General features: G+C 38.9%; 1 protein-coding gene and 2 pseudogenes across 1 annotated transcript; all 3 read left to right on the top strand.

Annotated features, from left to right (window-relative positions):
* Positions 1-3,084: 3,084 nt before the first annotated feature.
* Positions 3,085-6,150, top strand: LOC149161255 (disease resistance protein RPS2-like). Its single transcript, XM_089435500.1, has one exon. It carries the CDS (start codon positions 3,184-3,186, stop codon positions 6,097-6,099), a length of 2,916 nt encoding a protein of 971 aa, XP_089291626.1. The 5' UTR covers positions 3,085-3,183; the 3' UTR covers positions 6,100-6,150.
* A 16,637-nt stretch (positions 6,151-22,787) lies between these two features.
* LOC149161254 (L-type lectin-domain containing receptor kinase V.9 pseudogene) lies at positions 22,788-23,840 on the top strand (annotated as a pseudogene).
* A 117-nt stretch (positions 23,841-23,957) lies between these two features.
* On the top strand, positions 23,958-24,941 carry LOC149161253 (L-type lectin-domain containing receptor kinase IV.4 pseudogene; annotated as a pseudogene).
* The last annotated feature ends 971 nt before the right edge of the window (positions 24,942-25,912 follow it).

The following is a 25,912-nucleotide window of genomic DNA, read 5'->3' as shown; positions in this document are numbered from 1 at the left end:
CTTCTTTATTTGACCCTGTTCATCTCTTATAACATCCCCAAAGCCAGCTAACCCTGGGTTGCCCTTAGATGCTCTGTCTATATTGAACTTTAGGAAACCATAAGAAGGAGGCTTCCAAATGTTTATATCTGCATTTATTTGGCTCACTCCCTTGATTGTGCCCTGTGGGCTTATGGATTGGAGACCCAATTGTAGTAGAATACTCACATCTTGGGGTAGAGGAGGGTCCTAAGGAAGTGTCCTTAACAAGCTTTTGACTGTGTCTTTGAGTTGCCTTAAAATTTGGTCAATTATGTGTTGGGGCTTGCTTGCTTTTTTCTTGAAGATTCGACTATTGCGCTCTTTCCAAACATTCCAGATAACAAAGCCTGGAACTAGAGTCCACGCTCCATTAATGATTTCATTCCCTGAGAAGTTTTTCCTCCAATTCTTCAAAGTGTTGGAGATGTTGAGTCTGTCCCTATCTATTTGTCTAAAGATTGAGGCCACCCATTCCCACACGATGGAGGTGAAAGGGCAGAGGTTGAGAAGATGATCCATCGTCTCCTCTTCTGAGCCACAAAGGTAACATTTGGATGGTCCAGTGAAGCCATTTTTTAGGAGATTCTCCCAAATTAAGATTTTCCTTTGATGCACTAGCCAGATGAATAAATTTATTTTCATCCAGTGGGGGCTTTGCCACAGTTTCTTGCAAAATTGATCAGGATTTAGATAGTTAAATCATGTTACTGCCTGTTTAGCTTCTTTGAGGTTAAAGTTATCTTCGGTGTTCTTTCCCCATCTTAGTTGGTCAGGCAAGAAGGATGCCAGAATTCTCTTATGCTCTAGATCTTGGATAAGAGAGTCTGCCTCGGCAATATTAAATATAAGTTTCATTAATATATATTGTTCAATTTAAATATGATACAAATTAATATATGTTTTTCAATTTATCTGAAGAAAAAGTTGTCAATGTCAAAACAACTATGAAGGTTATGTGTATTTATAAAGGAAAAATATCATTTCTTAAATCACGAGTATCACACTTCATAAAACAACTCTAAGTAATTAATATGTGTAAAAAGAGATTATTCGTTTATTTAATTTGGTATTTTGAATTTTTATGTAAAGTAAAATAAGGATGATGATTGACTTGATATAAAATTTGATTTATTGAAATAAAACATGGCCTGACACAAAATAATGTATGTGGGGCGGCTATGGATTCTAGATAGCAATGTCAAAGGATTCACAATACAAAGCACATTGGAATGCTGGCCTAGGATCAAATAACAAGGCTGAGGCTTTGGCTCTTTGGGACATATTATGGCTTGCAAAATTTCTCAATATCCCTGAGATCCATATATATGGGGATTCAAAGATTATTTTGGACCATGTAAAAGGTAAGGCTCAAATCAAACAATCAGCTCTTCTTGGTTGGTTAAAGAGAATTGAATGTCTCTAGACTCGGCTAGGGAGACCTACAATCAATCATACTAGCATAGAACACAATCAATCATACTAGCAGAAAACACAATCAGATTGCGGACGAGATCTCAAAAAAAGGCCTATAAGGAAACATGGGAGAACTGCAGATGGATATAGTTATGGAAGATAAGAGTATAGGGGCAGTGTCATTCACGTTTCATGGATAGTATATGCAAATTGTCTATAATCTATTTTTTTGTATAACAATTTTGTTTTTTGTATATTACAGGAAAAATGGCAATAGAGGGAGAAATAGAAACTTTTATAAGAATCACTATGAATATGGGTTGATATGGTTTCATCACTAACTTTTCTAATGGAATTATCTAGTTTAATTTATCTCTTATACACTTGCTATATTCCCATATGCAACTCTTATTTGATTTCTTCACATTGTAATGTACATGCTTGTATAAGGTTTTTTTTTTGGAACTGACTAAACATACAACCAAGATTATCTGGGTATTATGAAGATTCTTGTAAATGTATGCTACTATGATATACATGGCCCATCTAATTGATACAAATATGGTTTCATCACTAACTTTTCTAATGGAATTATCTGGTTTAATTTATCTCTTATACACTTGCTATATTCCCATATATAACTCTTATTTGATTTCTTCACATTGTAATGTACATGCTTGTATAAGGTTTTTTTTTGGAACTGACTAAACATACAACCAAGATTATTTGGGTATTATGACGATTCTTGTAAATGTATGCTAATATGATATACATGGCCCATCTAATTAATACAAATATAGCTTTTTTCATGCTAAAAAAAAGATAATGATTTATTAGAAATTAAAACAGGGAAATAAGTCAACAATTACCTCGTCCTACATATCTATTATGCAATTCACTTTCACATTCTCTAGAGTCTATTTAAAAACATTACACTTAATATCATATAAATTTTTATAAATTTAAAAAATTTAATTAGAAAATAATATTTTTTAATTCAGAAAAAACAAAATAATTTTAATTAAAAAAAATTAATGGAGTATGCCCTAAAACTGCTTCTGCTTGGCTAAGAGCTCGTCTTCCTCGGACGTAAGGAAACAGGTTAACGGCCCAAGACCCAGAGGCATCTCGCAGGAGTGAAAGCCTGCTCCCTTACGGACCACCAGCGGGTTATTTCAGGTGGCGTGGTTTTCCTTGATAACAGTGATGTGTCAACTGACATTCGCGGATAGCAGCCAGAAATGGCTGTCCTCACTGTTGGTTTGACAAACTGAGTTTGATAGGTTTTTCCACCTTTTGAAAAAAAAAAAAAAAAAATGAATAGATTTAAGTTTTGGTCAACCTAAACGAGTAGATGGATAATCTTATCAAAATCGACCGTAATATATTTCGTTGTCGTTTGTCCACACCCATCCGTTTCTCATCTACTTCAAAGAAAAAATGACAACCAACTCTCTTTTGTGAGAATTGCGAAGGGGCTACCACTAATGACCACTAAATTTTATTCCGTAGACGTGGATTACTTTTGCAACTCTATCAAAATGGATGGACTAGTTTAATTATTGTCATTTTTTATTTATATTCATTAAAGTCAATTAAATGACAATAAATAAAATAACAATACGTCAAACTTACGGGGATTAACTTTGCTCCACGTCCTTCAATTTTTTTCAGCGCTTTCCTTCCTTCCAGTAATTCCCATTCCGGTTCTTCCTTTGGTATCAGCTAGTTATTCTTTTGGTATCAGCTATGGCAGTCCCTCTATCAGGTATAGCAGGAAATTTTATTGGGGGAGTGGCGACCAACGTCACAGGCAACATTTTTGCTGCGATTTTCCAGAAGTTGGAAGATGTTAGAAGTTTGGAGAGAAACAGGGAAATTCTGGAAACCGACTTTAGCACTGTGCAGGACATGTTGAATAATATTCGCAACCAGTTTGAAGCTCAGCAGAAGATGTTGGAGGAGCCATTGAAAAAATGGTTAACAAAGATGGAGAAAGCCCTTGGAGAGGCTGAAGATCTGATCAATCGGGCCAATCGACATAGACAGAGAGCGTGGTATCAGCGTTGTTGTTGCCTCCTCTGGAACCTCAACCTCCCCACGCAAGTTAGAGCTTGGAAGGATGCATATGATGCCCTCATTGAAGAGTTCAGTAAGTTCTGCTCAATACATGCCTCGATTCCGCAGCTTGTGTCCACTGCAGCACCTCAGACAGACCTGCTGCTCCAAATTGTGCCAGACTCGGGTTTCAAAGGGTCCGGCATTCGAACTGCTCAGGATCAGCTGCAGACATGGCTCACCGACCCTCATTGCCAATCTCGCGTGATTGGCGTGTACGGCATGGGGGGAGTTGGCAAGACATCGTTGTTGAAAGTCATCTACAACACCTACAAGAAGCAGGTCAGTGGTATCTTTCATGTCGTTCTTTGGTTTACTGTTTCTCAGAACTTCCAGATTAAGGAATTGCAGGCTTCCATTGCTAAGGAAGTGGGATTAAATCTGGAGGAAACTTCTAATGTTGAAGAAAGGAAGATGAGATTGTATGCATCTCTCCGAAAGAGTAACAAGAAATTTCTGATCGTATTGGACGACTTCTGGAGTTCAATCGATCTACAGGAAGAGGTGGGCGTCGGATTTGGCGATGATAATCCGAGCAAAATCATAATGTCCAGTCGCAACAGAAATGTCATTGCAAGAATGGGGGCGCTTGAGTACTCAGTGAACATACATCCCTTGTCCAGAGAGGAAGGCTGGGAGTTATTTACAAGTAGTGCTTTTACGAATGGGGTTGTTACTGGGAGTAATATAGAGGAGGAAGTAGCCAGAGAGATTGCCGATGAGTGCAACGGATTGCCGTTGGCAATAAATGTAGTAGCTGCAGCGATGAGATCCAAAAAGACGAATGATGAGTGGAGTCGTGCTTTGATGATGATGAAAAATGCGGATCCCGCCTTTCCAATCACTCACGAGACTATTGATGCAGAGCTGTATCAAAAGTTAAAATGGACTTATAATGATTTGCCAGATCCTAATTTAAAGATTTGTTTTCTATGCTGTGCTGTGTTTCCTGAGGACTACCACATTCCTGTAGAGTGGCTCGTGGTAATGTGGCGCGCTGAAGGGTTGCTTACAGGGACAAGTTACTTTATCGATATTGGGCGTCAGTACATAGATGTACTGGTAAGCAGGGGTTTGGTAGAGCATTTTGAAGTGTTCAATCCTTATGAAGTTAGGAGGACCGGATATTTAAAGGTTCATGATGTTCTTCGCGACACGGCAATATATATCGGCCAAAAGGAGGAGAACTGGTTATTTTCAGCAGGTCCACATGTACAGAGTTTCCCTATTGAAGAAGAGACTAAGGACTGCAAAAGAATATCAATTTTTGGGAGTGATGCTCGTGATCTACCAATGGATTTCAATTGCCCAAATCTTGTGAGTTTGTGGTTAATGGAGAACATTAGTTTGTCAAAGGTTCCCGAAGGCTTTCTTTTAAACCTTCCGTGTCTCAGGGTTCTTGTACTATCACACAGTCAAATAAGTTCGCTGCCATCATCAGTGGGGCAACTTGGAGAGCTTGAGTTTCTTAGCTTGCGAGGCTGCCGCGACTTGAGGGATTTGCCTGATAGCATATGCAATTTGTCTCGTCTTCAAACTTTGAATCTTCAATGGTGTAGCAGCCTGCATTCATTGCCAAGTGGAATAAGAGAGCTTAAAAGGCTTAAGCATCTCAAATTAGAAGGGTGTGGCAGCTTAGTGACAATTCCAGATGGTATTTTTCAACTCACTTCATTGAACACATTGTGCCTGCAATCAAGTTGTACGGTTAGAGCAAAGGATCTCACAAATTTCTCAAATCTGGTGGAGCTACGGGCATCGGTAAAGGCAGGAATTGAAGTAGGCAGACTGGGTCCCTGGTCGGACATGAGGATTTTGGAATTAAACTACATGCATGATGATGATGACTTCGGTGTCGCAGAGGATGTTCTTCCGGAGACCATGAAGCACATGTGGAAATTGGAGGAATTAAGCCTATTTGATTATCGAGGCTTGTCTTTACCGAATTGTATTTGTGATTTCCGAAACTTGAAGGTCTTATATTTGCACAGATGTCACCAATTAAGGGAGTTTCCGGCCATGGAGATTGGGAGTGCAGATGCTAACTTTCCAGCGCTAGAGCAGTTGACTTTGTATCGCCTATACGAGTTGGAGAGTCTCGCAGGACCATCTAATGTGTGCAATGAAAGAACAATGCCCAATCTTAAAGACTTGAAGATATATAATTGCCGATTTGCTGAGACACTGCTATCTTCAATGGGGAAGCTGCCCAATTTAATGGAAGTGGATATATCTAATTGTGATGAGTCGAAGGAAATGGACTTTGGTAGTAGGAGTTTTCCAATGCTGAGGGAATTGACATTGCGCAACCTAACCATGTTAGAGAGTATAGCGGGGCCTTCAAATATATGGAATGAAGGAACGTTGCACAACCTTCAAACATTGACGATAACGGGGTGTCCGTTATTAAGGAAATTGCCAGTAGGAATAGGGAAACTATGTAATTTAAAACAAATGAGAGGAGAATCAGTTTGGTGGGAAAGCATCGTTTGGGAAAATGATGAAATGAAAGCTCAACTTTCTCACCTTTTTTTTTCTCTACACTAGATTATTAATTGTATTGGGCTGCTGCGGTGTATTTTAAAATTTAATATAAAAGAGGGTTGGAAATTTTATATGTTTAATGTGAAGTTGATATATGGTTTTAATGTAAAGTTGACAAAATGTAATTACAAAAAAAAATTGTGTTATCAAAAATTTGATCTCTTTATATTTTCATTAAAATTTATAGCAATATATCCTTGTTAATTACTTGTTTGTTTATCATATATGTATATAAAGGGAATATATATAATTATATTTCACAATAAGGCTATGAGTCAAAAATTTAATAAAAAAATCAAATTTATATAATTATTAAATGATTAAAAGAGAATAAATTAATAAATACTCTATTTTAATGTTTTAGAAAAAAAAATTCCAAAACAAATATGAATAAGATTGGCTGCCGTACATAAGTCCTTGGTAATTTCTCTTTAATTTACCACCAAGGTGTATATTGCAGTTTTGTGATTGGTTTGGTAATCTCTCTGTCTAGATTTCCAAAGTAGTCACTTTCGTTCCTTTTCGGCTTCTTAAAAGAAAAGGTCCATCTAAGCACTTGTCACTTCAGGCTCATTAAAAATTGAAGGGGACTAGAGTCATCTTTAGCTTTTTCTCAATTCTTAAATATTGAAAAAGCAAAGTTGTGTCAAATCGTCATTAAAATTTATTAAATTCGGAATAACATCCATGTTCCTTCGTTGATCTTAGGTTGAGATAATGGACTCCACCAATCAAGGAATCCCTTTTGAGGGGAATCCTAGTCCATTTTCTTCTTGGGGAAATATTGGTGCTCCATATATGGCCACATTGTCCCTTCCGAGAACCACAATTGGCCTGCTAGTATGGCTATTCTCAACCTCAGTCGTTCAAAATACCGTGATTCCTCAGCAATTGAATCAGCAACCAGTTGATACTGAAGTTAACCCTTCGCCTTCTTCTTCATTTGTTTCTCCCTCCCCTCCTTCCTCTTCACTTGGTGAAAGTAGCGATGCTAGTAACCAGGTGACTAAGAAGAAGAAGAAAGGGAAGGAGAAGAAGAAGAAGTCAGTTAAGCAAGGGGGCAACCATGCAGCATTCGGTGAAAATCCACACACTGAAATTTCCAAACCCAGACATCCATGCATAATTTTCAAAGGAGACCATTTTCATCGAGAATGTCCGTGCATTCCTTGGATCCTGAGAGAATGGTCCTCCTGTTCAGACCAACAGGTGTCATCAACCTCTGGTGATCATGTTGACAGCACACCATCAACTAGTAATAGTGGACAGAAAGGAAGAGTCAAAATTCCATGTAGCTTATGTGAAGGGGACCATACCCTTCCCCGTTGTCCTTTTTTGGATGAAGCCAAAAGAGTCTTGCATAACCGTCCTGCTTCACCGCAGTGACTTCCACCCGGATACAGGAAACTCTCCCCAAGACCTTTACTAGTTGAAGATTTGACTGGCATAACTCAACCATCGATCGAAGCACCTATCACTGAAAGTGAATCTTCTAAGTCCATACTGAACCAAAGTCAACAGGTCGAGATGGCAGTCGACCTAGTTTTACCTTCAGAAGATCCACCTTCAGATGATACCATTCCCAAAGAGAGTGAGAACGATACTGTTCAAATTCTTTTTGTTACTTCAGAGTCCGATGAACTTGGGGGAAATCCACCCATTCCTTCACAACAGGAAGAGAATCCCCCAGTTCCCGCTACTCAAGGGGTTATTTCAACCGTTTATTCGGTACCCCCTCCAAGTAGTCTAGTCACTTCCTTCGATTGGAATCGGCTAGCAAGATCCTGCCTTCCTTCTAATGTACCATTCCGGATCATAGTACAAGTTTACAAAATGATCATGTCTGGCACTATCATAGATGAAGGGGCATCAATGAGTATCCTTTCCTCAACTGCTTGGAAAGTGCTTGGTTCGCCATCGCTTATGCCTGTTACTCAGAATTTGTTAGGCTTTAACAAAGGAACCAGTCGACTGTTAGGGATCCTTCCTAAGTTACCGATTACTTTGAGAAGGAAAACCATTCACTTGAATGTGATGGTAGTCCAAGGACCGTTAGATTAAAATCTACTCCTTGGGCGTGACTATGTTTACAATATGGAAGCTATTGTCTCAACACTCTTTTGAGTGATGTGTTTCCCACATGAAGGCAAAATTGTCACTGTTTACCAACTTTCATTTCCTAATGCAAGCATAGCTTCAAGTCAAACATCATCCCTAAATGGTCCTTTTGCGTTGAGAATGTCTCTTCAACCTTCATTCCATCCACCTAATTATCGCGAGTAGTCTGCTGAATGTAACGAAGCTTAGGGGGCATGCACCCTTTGTTATAGATATTTTTGGGAACTACAACCCCAAGCATAAAATGTCCATAAACCAAGGGCTCCTAAGTCCCTAAAAGTGTTGTTCTAACCCCTAAAGGAACAAGGTCAACTGATTACAGCTTCTCCCAGAAGTTCTCTATGAAAAACCACTCAGAACTGGTCAAAACAGGATCATTTCACCTGCTCCATAGGCAAAGTGCGTTTCATCTCACCTAAGTACACTTTGTGGGTGCGTTGCATTTCAAAAAGTCCTTCTATGGGGTGCGATGGGCGAGAAGTGACAAATGGCAGTGTTAATCCGCGAGGTGGAGAAGCATGGAATCTTCCAGAAACTTCTCCTGTGACACTTGCCTCTCCGAATTCGACCAAGGATGAGTAAGAGATCATCAATCTCCAAGTGGAAGTAAGAACTATCAGAGGGAAGACACTAATCAAATCACAAGCTGACTCATCTCCCTTACAGATATCTATATATGGATCCCTCATCCCAGAGATCCAGAGGCTGGAATTTTGCATCTTGTAAGGAATTGTTGTTGGTTTCTTGAGGCAACATCTTAGTGTTGGGTGATCTAAGCTTTGCATGAGGTGAAGAAGGGTTTACCTGCTGAGAGGATGATGCTGGGTCAGAACCACTGGTTGTAACTCTCTTGGCTCTTTCTTGATTATCAATAAAGTTATTCAAGTTTTCCTCCATACTCTTGTGTCATTTATGTTTTATGCATTTGTATGATCAATTTATATCTGATCCTAGATTGTTTATGATTATAGATCCATGTTCTTGTATAGTGTTATGCTACTTTGATTCTACAGGTACTCTGTAAAGCTGGGTGTACAAGGAAGCAAGTAGCAAAGGACTATCAGAAGAGAGAGGAATCGAACTAGGAACTAAGCGCAAGACAGAGGTTGGTCTCCTTTATTCTTCTCTCATCTATATTTCATAAAGGAAAAATGAAAGTAGCTTTACTTTTTTTGTTTCTAAGGTAGCTACCACACCTTAGTGGGATTAGCAGTTCTGCGTAGACACTTTTCCCTTTAACAAAAAGGCAACTCTGCTAGGGAGCGACTAGGTTGTTTGTTTATCTACCTTGTTGTTTATTTTATAAACTTACAGACGGAGCCTGAAGTCGAGCCATGTAGCTTTCAAACTGCGTTTGTTATGCGAATGCAAAGTAGATAAATGTCGCTTCAGTCAATCTCCGGGTTTTGTTTATGAATTAAACAACTGATTTACAAACTCTCTAATTGCCCTTGTGGTGGCTCTAATAACCTCCTTAGATCTACCCCTATTGTTGATTTACTGATTACCACTTGCTCGGCCAAAATCCCTGAACTGAACTGCAAACTGTGACCTGGAACCCAAGCAAAGTCTCATCTCTGGCCCACCGCAGTCTCTGTTCTGTGAATCTGAAATTCAGCGCACTTCCCGAGAGTAGTAGGTGCACTGCATTTCAAGTTCACTGTGTTACAGGTGCGCTGATCAGACTAGGCATTCTTCCTCAGTTTTGGTTTCTGTGTTCATTCTTTTCAGTTCTATTCATGAATTTTGCTGCCTGTAGTCAGTATACCTCTGTTTGAAACCCCTTTCCCTTGCTTTTATTCCGCCTCCATTGTGCAAAGAACTGTAAATGTTTTTGTGTATTTGTTGAGTCATTTTCAGTTCTCCTTTGCAAAAAAGTAATGTAATTGTGCTGTCGTTTCTTGCTTTGAAAGTGTTGCAAGTGTCATTTTCAGTCGTAGAAGAGAGCCTGATTGCTCTTGATAGTCGATTACCCTGTTACTGTTGTATTTGATCTGGATTTGTAGTTTTTCTAGTGTCAAAAGCAAGTATTCATTTCCAAATCGCAAAGTGTTATCATTATCTTCATTTTTTATTTTGAAAAGAAACTTGTTAGTAATTGTCGCTTGAAAAGTAATTCAGATTTGCGCATTAGCTTTCTTTTTATCATTCACATATTAAGAAGGCTGAAAAAAAATACATGCATGTGCATTTGCATTTAGGCTGTTTGATTTGTTTGATTTAGGACAGTGCATATAATGTGTGCTCTTTGCTCTTTGTGAAAGAATACTGTCTCTCTTTCCTTAGTAGCTAGGATTTTCATTGCACAATGAAGATAAAAGACTGTTTATCATCTTAGATTGCATTTTAGGAATTGTACATCTACATCACGCGGTGAACCTGAAAGGCAAATTTCTTAAGCAAGATCAACTATAAAATAAATTTAATGAATCTAACAACACTTTGGAACCTAACGCACAACATCTAGAAGTCTAGGCTAGAGATGTATTCCAGCGTCGTAAAACCTGGTAACTGTTGTCCTCACTGATGGTTGGGTGATTCCTCCACTTTGAGACGATAAGTGCCAGTACGGACTTGTGCTCCCACGTACCGTCGAGTATATTTTGGGAGACCACAATAGGCTTAATCCTTTATCCATAGGAAGCCGTGTCTGCTGCCCTATTGATCGCAATGCACTGAACACAGCATTCGGGAAGATTGACTGTCGTACCGTAAAAAGTATTCTGCAGTTTTGCGATTGGTTTGGTAATCCCTCTACCTAGATTTCCAGAGCAGTCCCTTTCGTTCCTTTTTAGACTCCTTAACGGAAAAGGTTCATCTGGGCACTTGTCACTTCAGGCTCATTAAAAATCGAAGGCGACTAGAGTCATATTTTGTTTTTTCTCGACTCTTAAAAATTGAAAAAACAAGTTGTGTCAAAACGTCTAAAATTTATTTTAAACGGAATAATCATCACCCTTTCCTACGTTGATCTTAGGTTGAGAAAATGGAATCCACCAACCAAGGAATTCCCCTTGGAGGAAATCCTAGTCCCTTCTCCTCTTGGGGAGATGTTGGTGCACCCCATATGGCTACACTGTCGCTTCTAGGATTGACAATCGGCTTGCCCGTATGGCTCTTCTCAACCTCTGTCGTTCAGAACACCGCAATTCCTGAACAATCAAGTCAGCACCTAGACGAATCTAGAGTTACCCCCCAACCCTCTACTTCCTCCAATTCTTCCTCTCCTCCTTCCTCTTCCCTTGATGGGGTTGGTAAAGCCAAAAATCAAGTATCTGAGAAGAAGAAGGAAAAGAAGAAGAAAGAGAAAAGGAAGAAGGAGCCAAAAGTGAAAGGGGGTAACCAAGCATCGTCTAGTGAAAATCCACACACTGCACCGACCAGGCCTAAATCGCCATGTGTCATTTGCAAAGGAGACCACTATCATAGAGATTGTCCATGCATCCCTCGGATCTTAAGGGACTGGTCTCCTCGTTTGCACAACCCAGCGTCGTCAACCTTTAATGATCATGTTGAAAGCACACCGTCGACTAGTGAAAGTGAAGCCCCGAGACAAAAAGGAAAATATAGATTTCCTTGTAAACTATGCGAAGGCGATCATGCCGTCCACCGTTGTCCCTTCTTAGACGAGGCTAAAAGAGTTTTGGATGATCGTCCGGTTTCACCGTTACGACTTCCTCCTAGATATAAAAAACTCTTGCCGAGTCCGTCACTAGTTGAAAATCCAGCTGACCCGCCCAGGTGGTCGGCCGAAGCATCTATCATTGAAGATAAACCATCTAAACCCATACCAGATGAAATTCAAAAGGTCAAGGTGGCAGTTGACCCAGTCTTGCCTTCAGAGGTTCCATCTTCAGATGATACAGTCACAGAAGAGAATAAGGATGACATCGTCCAAATTCTTTTCATAAGCACAGACTCCGATGAACATGGGGGCAATTTACCCATTCCTTTACCACAGGAAGGAAGCTCGTTAGAGTTGTACCCGACCGTCTGTTCGGTCCCACCTCCAAGCAACCTAGTTGTTTCCTTCGACTGGAATCAACTACGCAGACCCCATTTACCGGCTAGTGTACCATTCCGAATTATTGCTCCAATATATAGAATGGTTATGGATGGTACCATCATAGATGAAGGGGCTTCTGTGAGTATCCTTTCCTCGACTGCTTGGAAAGCACTTGGTTCGCCATTGCTTTTGCTTGAGATGAGAAATCTAACAGGCTTTGACAAAGGAACCAGTAGACCGTTAGGGATCCTTCCCAATGTGTTCATAACATTGAGAGGGAAAACCATTCATATGAACGTAATGGTAGTCCAAGGACCCCTGGATTATAATCTACTCCTTCGACGAGACTATATTTATTGCATGGGAGCCATTGTCTCATCACTCTTTAGAGTAATGTGTTTTCCGCACGAAGGAAGAGTGGTCAAGCTCGTAGGCCAACTTTCATTTCCCAGATCACACATAGAAAATAGTCATATACCATCCCTGAATGGTCTTTTCACACAAGGAATGTCTCATCAATCCCCATTCTGTCCACCTGATTAGCGCGAATGATTCGGGGGACATGACTGAAACCCAGGGGGCATGCACCCTGGTCTGCTTCGGCAGGAAAACTTCGGGTATAGGGTAGGTTTCCGCGAGAGATATATGACTAGTCTGTACTCCCATCCGTGATTGGAAAAGAGGGTTAGACTGGAATAATATTCCCTCGTCAAAGCTATGTGAGTGGATTGTCTCACCTTTGTCTATTTCGATAGACATCGTCGAAGAAGTGTTTTGTTTGCGCTGTGAATAGAACAATATTTGGTAACCTGAAAGAGGTAGACCTTTCCTGATAAAACAAATGTTTTGTTGGAGATTTGAAAGGTGACCTTCAAACTCTGTTTTATACCTGGGGGCATGCAAACCTTTTGGCGCGCAAGCAAGCGAAGAGTGATCATTTATTTGTTTTTTGGATTGGTCATTTACTAACTTGCATAAAGAAAGGATGTGGGGAAAAACTCTAAAAATTGTCGTTTTCATATATGAGACATTCTTATTTTACAACTGGATTAATTGAGCAATTTTAGCACATAGTTCAAGCTCGTTAAAAGTTAAACATAAGTCATGAGCAAATGTTTCTCCTCGCATTTAAGCTCATTAAAAAATGAACTATTTCCCGGTAAATAACCATCGTGAATGTAGTACTTCAGCCTTTAAAGCCTTGGTCGTGTTCTCATCATCACCTCCACTCTGTATTGGCCGATCATTCAACCTCCATTTGATTTTTTACCCCTTTTGAGGAATAGCTGCGAAGGGTGATCCCACTAACCATCCTTGTAACACTGCCGTGATTGGAAAATTCCAACCCTTACTTGGAATCAACTGCTACCCAATTTTATCATTCGTTCCCCTCAAAAGACGAGTGTCCTTTAAGATCTTTTCAACTGACTCATAAAATATGAAAAGATTGCCGAGCCATTGGCCTCTCCAGCTTGTTAAAAGGACCGGAAGTGCTATCCCTCCTTTAGATTTTAATCTCTTTGGACCTGAGGGACTATTACACAAAAAGATCGAGCGCTTGTTTTGTTCGGCTCGTTAAAAGTATCGAAAATTCATCCCTTCTATATTTTTTTATACCTTTTCGGACTTAAGGGATTAGATGACGAAAAAGGAATTTTGGAGTTTCCTTTACGTCCCTTTTCAGACTCTCTAAAAATGAAAAGGATTGAGTTATCTTTGTCGTTAAACTCGTTAAAACCTAATAGCGACAAACTTGTCCATAGTAGACAAGAACGAGTTTCACTATCATTAGGCTCGTTAAAACATAGCGATGGGTTTGCCCGAAGGGAAAATTATAGAACAAGCATATGTTATCCTCCTCAAGCTTGACAAAGATAAAGAGGTACTGGTCAGCAATGACTGGGGAAAAATTGGGAAGAAAACTTGAAGAAACTTTGTTGGTAGCAAGTCGCTCTTGAACATGACACTTTCACTCCGCATCCAAGTCGGGTTGGGTTGTTTCATTCACCGGTCACATCACCATGGTCCCATCACACCATCCACATTTGGGGTTAATGCTACCGATCCATCACGTCAGTGGCACCGATATGTTCAAGAGAAGTCATTCAGAGAATTCACCTGTGTCTCACCCGCTACAATACATTTACGCTCCATTCTTTCATGACCGCCACCCTGGATCTTATATCACCAAATCGTTTTCAACTCCATTAAAATCATTTGCTCCGTTCTGTGTCATTGATGTGGGATTCATTAAGGCCCTCCTATGACGGATCGCTTCTTGTCGACATCAGCTCATTATCCAAGAAGTTGTTCTAGGAACACCCCTTTCAGTACTTTGAAGCTTGCGTGCCTCAATGGCAAGTTTATCACTTCCGGTGACAGGTTTACATTAATGGCCTTCGACCGAAAGATTTTGCGTGGTGTTAGACGCCAAGTCGTTTATTCACACCACGTGAATTGTACTGCAGTACCTTGAGGGTCACTATCATTATCGGTGATTCCTCTCGCGCCTGTTAATAGCTTATATCATTGGCTGGTAATCAGGCGATGTCTTTCCATGTTCGACTCCAGAACATCTCTCACATGGATCGACTTGTACGAAGATCGAACGAGATTGAAGACCCCGTATCTAGTTTCATCCATCCGGGCTGCGATATATATTCAGGGAAATAAAGACATCAAATGTACATCATTGCTGCACAGATAATCATCCAATCAAAGGGATGATGGCTCTACCAGAATCATCAGTCTACACTCAGACGATTGTCTATCCTATGTACATAAAAATGAATTTATAAAGTTGAGCATGGGAATGCCCGCCTTAGCTAGATCATGAAAATATTATGAAGATAATGTATTGTATTGTATCTTATTACAGGTCTCCTCCCAACTTGAAAGAACTTTGGATCCTCATGATAAAGCATTTCACCCGACATCAAAAAAGATTAACGACCTCATGCTTTAGGGGGCAACTGTTATAGACATTTTTGGGCATTACAACCCCAAGCATAAAATGTCCATAAACCAAGGGCTCCTAAGTCCCTAAAAGTGTTGTTCTAACCCCTAAAGGAACAAGATCAACTGATTACAGCTTCTCCCATAAGTTCTCCATGAAAAACCACTCAAAACTGGTCAAAACAGGATCATTTCACCTGCTCTATAGGCATAGTGTGTTGCATCTCACCTAAGTACACTCTGTGGGTGCGTTGCATTTTAAAAAGCCCTTCTATGGGGTGCGATGGGTGAGAAGTGACAAATGGCAGTGTCAATCCGCGAGGTGGAGAAGCATGGAATCTTCCAGAAACTTCTCCTGTGACACTTGCCTCTCTGAATTCGACCAAGGATGAGTAAGAGATCATCAATATCCAAGTGGAAGCAAGAACTATCAGAGGGAAGACACTAATCAAATCACAAGCTGACTCATCTCCCTTACAGATATCTATATATGGATCCCTCATCCCAGAGATCCAAAGGCTGGAATTTTGCATCTTGTAAGGAATTGTTGTTGGTTTCTTGAGTTAACATCTTAGTGTTGGGTGATCTAAGCTTTGCATGAGGTGAAGAAGGGCTTACTTGCTGAGAGGATGATGCTGGGTCAGAACAACTGGTTGTAACTCTCTTGGCTCTTTCTTGATTATCAATAAAGTTATTCAAGGTTTCCTCCATACGCTTGTGTCATTTATGTTTTATGCATTTGTATGATCAATTTACATATGATCCTAGATTGTTTATGATTATAGATCCATGTTCTTGTATAGTGTTATGCTACTTTGATTCTACAGGTACTCTGTAAAGCTGGGCGTACAAGGAAGCAAGTAGCAAAGGACTATCAGAAGAGAGAGGAATCGAACTAGGAACCAAGCGCAAGACAGAGGTTGATCTCCTTTATTCTTCTCTCATCTATATTTCATAAAGGAAAAATGAAAGTAGCTTTACTTTGTTTGTTTCTAAGGTAGCTACCACACCTTAGTGGGATTAGCAGTTTTGCATAGACACTTTTCCCTGTAACACCCTTGTCTGCTTTGGCAAACGAACCTAGCTGAAAAGATAGGTTTCCTTATAAGTTATGTGATTGGAAGTGTTATCTCACACCATTCACCTTTGTCTATTTGATGGAAAAATCCAAGGAAGTATTTTGTCTAACCGCTGACAAAAAGAATCATGCTTAACCATAGTGATTTCCATGTGGTTACTGGAGACTCTCCTTTTATCGATGCCTGGGGGCATGTAAACCTTTTTATGCAAACTAAAAGTGACCAATTTCATTTTTTTTTAGCTTTTTAGCTTTTTAGATTTTTAGGTTAGGTGATTGGCCTGACACACCATTCACCTTTGTCTATTTGGTGGACGAAGCAAAGGAAGTGTTTTGTTTGCTCCGTGGATGAAACCATCCTACCTAACCTTAGTAGTTCCTTAGCTTTCTAGTTTTTCTAGCTTTTTTAACTTTTTAGTTTGGTCGTTTCTAGGTTACATAAAAAGAAAACTAAAAACTGAGCATATGTTATCGTATGGTTCAATCTCATTAAAAAATGAACCTATCCCTGAGCAATGTCATCACATGGTTCAAGCTCGTTAAAAAATAAACCTACCCCTGAGCAATGATATCGCATGGTTCAAGCTCGTTAAAAAATAAACCTACCTCTGAAGCATAGTTATTGGATGGTTCAAGCTCGTTAAACAATAAACCTACCATTGAGCATAGTTCCCCCACAATTCAAGCTCATTAAAAAATGAACCTGCCTTCGGTAAATAACCCTTGTGATTGCCATGCTATCAGCCTTTTGAGCCTTGGTTGTGTTCCTGCCATCACCTCCATCCTTTTGGCCAATCATACGCTTCCGCTTGATTGTTTACCTTTTTGAGGAATAGCTGCTACGAGTGGTCCTGTTAGCCACCCTCTTCAAATCAGCTTGTTTTGAGAAGTTCCAAGCTTACCCGGAACTAGTTGCTACCCTAAACACCACTCATTCCTCAAAAAACGAGTCTCTTTTAAACTCTTTTCAGACTCGTTAAATATGAAAATATTGTTAAGCTATTGGCCTTTCCAGCTCGTTAAAGTAATGGGAAGTGTCATCCCTCCTGTATATTTTAATCTTTTTCAGACTTGAGGGATTATCTCACGAAAAATTTCGAGCGCTTGTCTTTTCGGCTCGCTAAAGTGATCGAAAATTCATCCCTTTTGTATTATTTTATCCTTTTTCTAGCTTAAGGGATTATGCTATGAAAAAGAACTGCTAGAGTTTCCTTTTTATCGTTTTCAAACTCTCTAAACATGAAAAGGACTGAGTTTTCTTTGTCGTTAAACTCGTTAAAACAATAGCGACAAACTTGTCCACCTAGACAAGAATGAATTTCATTGTCGCTGGACTCACTAAAATATAGCGACTGGTTTGCCTGAAGGGTAAATTATAGAACAAGTATATGTTATCCTCCTCAAACTTGACAAAAATAAAGAGGTATTGGTCAGCAATGACTGGGGAAAAAGGGAAGAAAACTTGAAGAATTTTATGGTAGCAGGTCGCTCTTGAACATGACACTTTCACTCCATCACCATGATTGAGTCGAGTTGGGTTATTCCGTTCACCGGTCATATCACCATAGGTCTTCCACACCATCCATCTTTTGGGGTTAACGCTACCAATCCATCTCAGTGTCGTCGATATGTTCAAGAGAAGCCATTCAATTGAGAAACCACAACCCAGTTAATGCCTCATCCACTGCAATACCTTCACCCTCCATTTTTCATGACCGCCATTCTTGAACCTTGTGTCGTCAGATCATTTTCACCTCTAGAAAATCATTTTCTTTGTTTCGTGTCGTTGATGTGGGATACATTAAGGCCCTCCTACGATGGGTCACTCTTGTCGACATCAGCTCATTATCCAAGAAGTTGACTTAGGAACAACCCTTTTAGTACTTTGAAACATGCATGCTTCAATGGTAAGTTTCTCATTTCCAGTGACAGGTTGACATCAATGGCCTTCGACCGAACGATTTTGCATGGTGTTCGACATCAGATCATATATTCACACCACGTGAATTGTACTATAGTACCTTGAGGGTCATTATCATTATTGGTGATTCCTCTCGCGTCTGTTAACAACTTACATTATTGGCTGGTAATCAGGTGATGTCTTTCCGTGTTCGATTTCAAAACCTCTCTTCACATGGATCGACTTGTACATCAGGGAAAGATTGAACGAGTTTGAAGACCCCGTATCTAGTTTTATCCATATGGGCTGCGATATATTCAGGGACATAAAGGCATCAAACGTACATAGAAGCTGCACAGATAGTCATCCGAGCCAGGGATGATGACTCTAAAGAATCACTAGTCTGCAATTGTAGATGATTATCTATCCTATGTACATGTAAATGAATTTATAAAGTTGAGCATGGGAATTCCCACCTCAACTAGATCATGAAGATTATATTATGATGATGATGTATTGTGTTGTATCTTATATAGGTCACCTTCCAGTTTTGAAAACCTCGGATCCTCATGATAAATCATTTCACCCGACATCAAAATATTTATGACTTCATGCTTTAGGGGGGCAACTATTATAGACATATTTGGGCATTTCAACCCCAATCTTATATGTCGATAAACTAGGGCTCTTTAAACCCTAAAATTGTTGTTTCATAACCTAAAGGATCATGGTCAACTGATTACATCATTCCCCAAAAGTTCCACTAGAAAAACCATCCAGAACTGGCCAAAACAGGACCATACTGACTGCTCCACTGTCAGGGTGCAATGCATACTGACCCCTACACTAGCTAGGTGTGATGCATACTGAAGAGGCCTTCTATAGAGTGCGATGAGCGAGGTTGGAGAAATGTCCGACACAGTTTGCTAAGTGGATGCTCATGGAATCTTCTAGAAACTTCTCTTATGACACTTGCCCCTCTAAATTCGCCCAGGTATGAGTAAGAGAACCAAGAAATCTCTAAGTGGAACCAAAAACAACAAGTGGAATGACACTAATCAAAATCCCAGAGATGACTCACACCTTTACACACATCTATAAATGGATCCCTCATTTGAGAGATCTTGAGGCTGGAATTTTGTAATTTGTAAGGAAGTGCTGATAGTTTGAGGTGGAGAAAGGGCATTGTATTGTTTATGTGATCTTGCTTTTCATGAGGTGAAGAGGGCTTTGATGCTGGGAGGATGATGCTGGATTAGACAGCTGGGTTGTAATTCTTTCTTCTATTTTAATAAAGTTCTTTGAGCTTTCCTCCATACAATCGTGTATTTGTGAATGTTGTTATTTGTGAATGCCATTGTATGTTCATTGTATTTTTCATTCTGAAATGCTTATGATATAATAGATCAAGGTGCTTTGATGGTGTTTTGTTACTTTGTCTCTACAGGTATTCTCTAAGTGGGATAAGTAGGAGAGGAGTTGCAAGCTCTGTCGAGGGGGAGAGATATTAAGCAAGGAGTCAAGCGAAAGATCCAGGTTGGTTCCCTTGCCTCTTTCTTATCTATCATACATAGAGGAAATCCCAAATTGCTTTGATTGTTTGTTTCTAGGATAGCTGTCAATCCTAGAGGGCTAGAAGACCGAAAAGACATTAGTTTTCCTGGAAACACTCCCTCTCCCTCTCTTACCCTTCTCTACCTCTCTCTCTCTCTCTCTCTCTCTCTCTCTTAATTCCTCCTCTCCACTCTCCTTCATTTTATCTTCATCTCTCCCTTGCCACTCCCCCTATCTCTCCACCTCTATCACTCTATGTCTTTGTTCTTCCATCCCATATATATCTAAAGTTAATATATATATATATATATATATATGAATATTAGATTTAATAATAGTAATAATTTTAATCTTTTAATATTAATATTAGGGTTAATAATATTTTTTGCATGGTATTAATAACAATCTGGCCCATGGCATTGGTCCACACGTTTGGTATATAATTAGATGTTGATTTCTAATCCTATTTGATATATTTTTATTTATTTACCATAGCTCTTTTATATTTATTTATTTACCATACCTCTTTATAAATATGGTATTTGGCCCATAGGCTTCACCTAAATAAAACCTCTTTTTATGGAGTAATATAAGTTTATTTATATTTTTACTTATTTACCATACCCCTGGAGTAAATATAAAAATTAATATATATATATATATATATATATATATATATAGATATATATAGATATAGATATATATCTTTATTTATTTACCATACCTTTTTTTTAGTGTTCCTAAACCTTTTTATATTTTAAATATATCTTTTTTTTAGTGTTCCTAAACCTCTTTATATTTTAAATATTTCTTTTTTTAGTGTTCCTAAACTTCTTTATATTTAAATTTATATTGTGTTTATACATAATAATAATTAGATTGATTTTTCAAATATTAAATGTTAAACATTATGTTTACATTTACTTGTTTACGTGAGATCTACTCCATACTCGCTATGATTGTGGGTCCAATATGGAGAAGGATAAGATAATTTATTATTATAGAAATGCCAAGAAACAATGTTGATGATTTCTATTATAGAAATCTCCATCAAACAGATCTGCCATTACTTCTAGTAATTGACTTGAAGTGTAGTGGTATCAGTTAATCTAGAAATTAATGGAAATAATCCAATAGTAAAGGCTTTCATAAACATTGATATGGATCAATATATCCTTGTTAATTACTTGTTTGTTTATCAGACATGTATATAAGAGAATATATATAGTTATATTTCACATTAACGGTTTTTTTATATATATATATATATAAGAGAGTCAAAAATTTAATAAAAAATCAAATTTATATAATCATTAAATGATTAAAAGAGAATAAATTAATAAATATTCTATTTTAATGTTTTAGAAAAAGTTTCCCAAAACAAATATGAATAAAATCCATTTTATATATTTTCATGTTATTCATTATATATGCAAATTTTTTACATAGCGAGTTTGGTATGAAGTTTGGTATGAGTCTTATCTTTGCAATAGGATTTATCTAGATTTTGATATGGTGGTGAAAGTAGCTAAAATGGACATATGAAGTTATTGTTTGTATATATACAGGTCACAAGTAACTTTATTAAATCTTTTGGCAACTTGATGTTGTAAATAAACATTGTCAAAAGATAACATCTTCAATTCAACATTAATATGCTATATCCTAATATTGAGAAGAGATTTAAAACCAAAAATACAGTCTATAAAGATTAAAAAATATACTAAAAAAACTTAAATTTAATATATCAATTGTTATTTCTTAATTATTATTATTTACTAGATTATGGAAATTAAAATACAAATTTTTCCATTTTTAAAATTTATAACCCACTTCTGTCACTTTTGGGGCAATTGCAAAAAGAAAATTAAGATTAAAAACACATATATATGTATATAAATTGTGTCTCTCTGCTTTGTCTTCTATGACCATGCATCTGTAACCTCACAATTATACCATGCATATGTGACCTCACAATTATTCCATGCTTCAACCTTATCATATCGGATTATGCCTACCATTTTTGTTTTTCTTCCAAGACCATGCATCTGCAGCCTCACAATCATAGGCTTCTTCTCTTTATCAAGCGGATTTTTCCTACCACTTTTGTCTTCTGTAGATTCCTTGGAACTAAGTCGAACTTGCGGTCGCGTGCTTCACTTACCCTCTTCCCATTTTCGTCCTCACGACTCTCACTTGTTTTAATCTTGGTCAAGAGTTGTATTTGATTTTTGTACGGATGAAAAGCAATGACATTCCTCCCTCATCACTACCTCCATTTTCTACGTGCTGTCCCTGTCTGATAAAGGCTTTCAATCTCAGACCCTACACATCAAACTCACTGTGTTAGCGACTACATTGACTCTATGCATCTATCCATAAAGCTGTACAATGTTATCTTGTCGGGATTTTTATTTTCGTAAAATGATTTTTCTTTTAGTTTCTTATTAGGTAAAAAATCAATTTTTTTATTAAATGTGTGTTGGTATGTTAAAAAGTATTTTCTTTTATTAAATATGTGTAGATTATTACTTGTTTTTATTTTTATAGGTATAAATGAAAGATATTAAGCTATTTTCATCATTATAGGATGAAACCAAACTTACTCTTGGACATTACTTCAATTAAATCTGATTATAATGAGGTGCCTTTCTTCAGGAAAATGAGTTTTGGCCGACTTTCCTTTCCCGATTGCTTATATCATTGCGTGGTTGACTGTTTACAATGTATCCAGTGTCCCACGAAAATGATGAGCAAGGTCAGATAATTAAAATTCGTCTAGGTCAAATAATTAAACTCGCCCTTGTCAAGGGTGTCTCCGGAATTCGCAATGATGTGGTTCTAGAAAGTTAGTATGTGGGGATTATTTTCAAAAACGTGGGGCGGACTTTTGCTTATCGCAGGCTGCTTGAATAACATGGCGAGTGTGTCCCTGCTTTGACGGAACTGATAAAAGAGATTGTGTGGTCGACTTTCTCCCTGCGTTGTTGATATCGTTGTGTGTTGATTGTGTCCAAAGTGTATATATAAAAATATGGCGAGCTCATAATATATGTAAAGAACACAGAAAAAAAATAGAGATGGATTCTTGGAAAATAGTTTGTGTCTCTCCTGTTTTTCCGACATGCTGTGTGAGCAGCCTTACTCTTATAGCCTTCTTCTTCCTTGTCATACCAGTTTTGCCTACAAATTTTGTCTTCGACGGATTCAATGGAAGCAACTTGATTTTGGAGGCGGGTGCTTCACTTTTCCCCTCTCAGTCTGTGTTAGCCCTCACAAATCAAACGCGTTGGGTGCTCGGCAGGGCGTTGTATTCAACTCCGGTGTCGATGAAACGCAACGACACGCTTTCCTCCTTCAGCACTACCTTCGTTTTCTGCATGGTGCAACACCCCTCTGTCGAAGGGGGGCACGGATTGACCTTCGTCATCACGCCCCGCGCAACTGTTAGCAGCGGTCTGTCATCCGAGTATCTGGGGTTGCTCAACATTACTAGCAACGGGCAACAGTACAATCACTTGCTCGCAGTGGAGTTCGATACGGTCCAAAGTGTGGATATGGATGACCGCAACGACAACCACGTGGGGGTGAACATTAACAGCCTCATCTCAGTGCAGACCGAGACTGCCGGCTATTGGAATGGCGCGCAGAAGTTCCATAGAATCAGCCTCAAGAGCGGACGCAACATACAGGCCTGGATCGATTACGACCATTTGCAAAGCCAGATCAACGTTACCATAACGTTGGCCGGCTTGCCCAGACCGCAGACGCCGCTTATATCTCAGAAAATCGATCTGCAGAGCGTTCTGCAAGAGAAGATGTTCGTTGGCTTTTCAGCGGCCACGGGGACTTTGGCCGAGGACCATTTTATTCTCGCGTGGAGCTTTAACACGGAAGGCATGGCGCACCCCCTAGATATCTTGCGTCTCCCTTCGTTTGCTAAAATGTATTCCAAGCGTCCCAGTCGGGGATGGATAGCCGGCGTTACAGTGGCCGCTCTGGTTCTCTTCTTGCTGATAGTTGCGGCCGTGTTTTTCATAAAATACAAGAACAGAGAAATAATAGAAGAATGGGAGCATGAGTTCTGGCCACATAGATTCAGTTACAAGGAGCTCGACACCGCCACAAACTGATTCTGGGATGAAAACATTTTGGGCGCGGGGGGTTTCGGCAGAGTTTACAGGAGCGTTCTCCCGCGAAGCGGCCTGGAAGTGGCGGTGAAATGTATAACGAAGGAGTTAAACGAGGGAATGAAGGGTTTCGTCGCAGAGATCTCGACGATGGGACGCCTGCAGCATAGGAACCTGGTTCCTCTCCTCGGGTGGTGCAGGAAGCAGAAACAGCTATTCATCGTTTACGACTACATGCCAAACCGCAGCCTCGATAAACTCCTATTCGGCAACCCGATGACCATCTTGTCATGGCCGCGGCGATACGCTATCTTGAAGGGCGTTGCGGCGGGCCTGGCATATCTACACGAAGGTTGGCAAAAGAAGGTCATCCACAGAGACATCAAGTCCAGTAACGTGCTGCTGGATTCGGAGCTGAACGGGAGGCTGGGGGACTTCGGGCTCGCCCGGCTGTATGAACACAGCGAGAACCCTGGAACAACTCAATTGGTGGGAACGGTGGGGTACATAGCGCCGGAGCTCATAAAGACGGCAAAGGCCACTCCGAGCTCGGATATGTTCAGCTTTGGTGTTTTTTTGTTGGAAGTGGCGTGCGGGAGGAAAGCCGTGGACCTAAGCTTGGGCGTTGAACGGCTGTTTTTGGTGGACTGGGTGTGGGAGATGTACGGCCATGCGAGTCTTATAGAAGCGGCAGATCCGAAGCTGGGAAATGAATACGAGGAGAGCGAAATGGATAAGGTGTTGAAAGTGGGATTATTGTGCTCCAATACGGAACCGACGTTAAGGCCGGGGATACAACAGGTGTGTCAAATACTTGAAGGTGAAGCGCCTCTCCCTGACGTCCATATGGATTCGTTTAGGATTAATGGCCGTTCTGCTGGGACGTTGCCTAACCATTATACGTTTTCTGAGGAGGACAGGAGGCTGAGTATACAGCAGGTGTGTCAAATACTGGAAGGTGAAGCTCCTGTCCCTGACGTCCATATGGATTCGTTTAGCGTTAATAGCTGTGCTGGCACTCCTGATCCGGAGGACAGGCTTCTTCAAGAAATTCAGAGCGGAAATCGATCAAACGGATGGCTCGGTTCGACCTCTGTAGTTTAGAATTCTCAACTACAAGTCCAATTCTAGTTTAGAAGTCCAAATGAACCAAATAAATAAACATGCAGTTTAGAATTCTCAATCCTACCAAATGAAAAATGAATTGAAGTATTATATCTTATGTGTGCATGCATTTCATAATGTGCGGATTCCTAAACCGTGAATCCTTTATTAGGAGTAAAAGTTCATAATTCATATTATTATTTCCTCTTTTCCAAATCCTTTATTAGGAGTAAAAATTCATAATTCATATTATTATTTCCTCTTTTCCAAATCCTTTATTAGGAGTAAAAATTCATAATTCATATTATTATTTCCTCTTTTCCAAATGAATTCATAATTTATATTATTATTTCCTTTTTCCAAATGCGTCTGCAGGGTGGAATACAATTTTTATGTTCAATTCATATGATAAGAGCAGAATAATTACATGATAATAATTATACAGTAGTTAAAAATTGTTTATATTTACTTGTTCACGTGTCAAAATGATTTATGTTATTTATTTCATTCATAAAACGAAGACGAGAATTTTTAAAACAAAGATTTTGATAATTATATTGTTGATTAAAAAAAAAAATTGTAGATTTATATTGTGTTGTGCAAAGACTGCAATAATAGCAAGGGATATTTCAATAACAATAATGAGCGTGATCACAATCACATTATTTCGATGTTTATGTTACTCACATGATTATTCATAAAATTAACACATCTTCATGTATTTCTTAACATTTTGCTTTTAATACTAAATATAAGTTTCATTAAAAAATATTTTTCAATTTATATATGATAATTAATATATGTTTTTCAATCTATCTAAATGTTGTCAATGTCAAAACAACTAGTATTTGAAAAGGAAAAATATCATTTCTTAAATAACCACTTCACAAAAAAACTCTAATTAATATGTGGAAAAAGTGATTATTCATTTAATTAATTTGGTATATTGAATTTTTATATAAATGAAAATA

Source organism: Pinus tabuliformis, chromosome 5_2, assembly GCF_031772625.1.
Source record: "Pinus tabuliformis cultivar Carrire ecotype Pingquan chromosome 5_2, CPIR1, whole genome shotgun sequence".
NCBI classification, from domain to species: domain Eukaryota; kingdom Viridiplantae; phylum Streptophyta; class Pinopsida; order Pinales; family Pinaceae; genus Pinus; species Pinus tabuliformis.
This window is presented reverse-complemented; position numbering and strand designations above follow the sequence as displayed.

Coding starts and splice junctions, on each gene's coding strand:
- LOC149161255 (XM_089435500.1), top strand. CDS start 3,184: ATGGCAGTCCCTCTATCAGGTATAGCAGGAAATTTTATTGGGGGAGTG.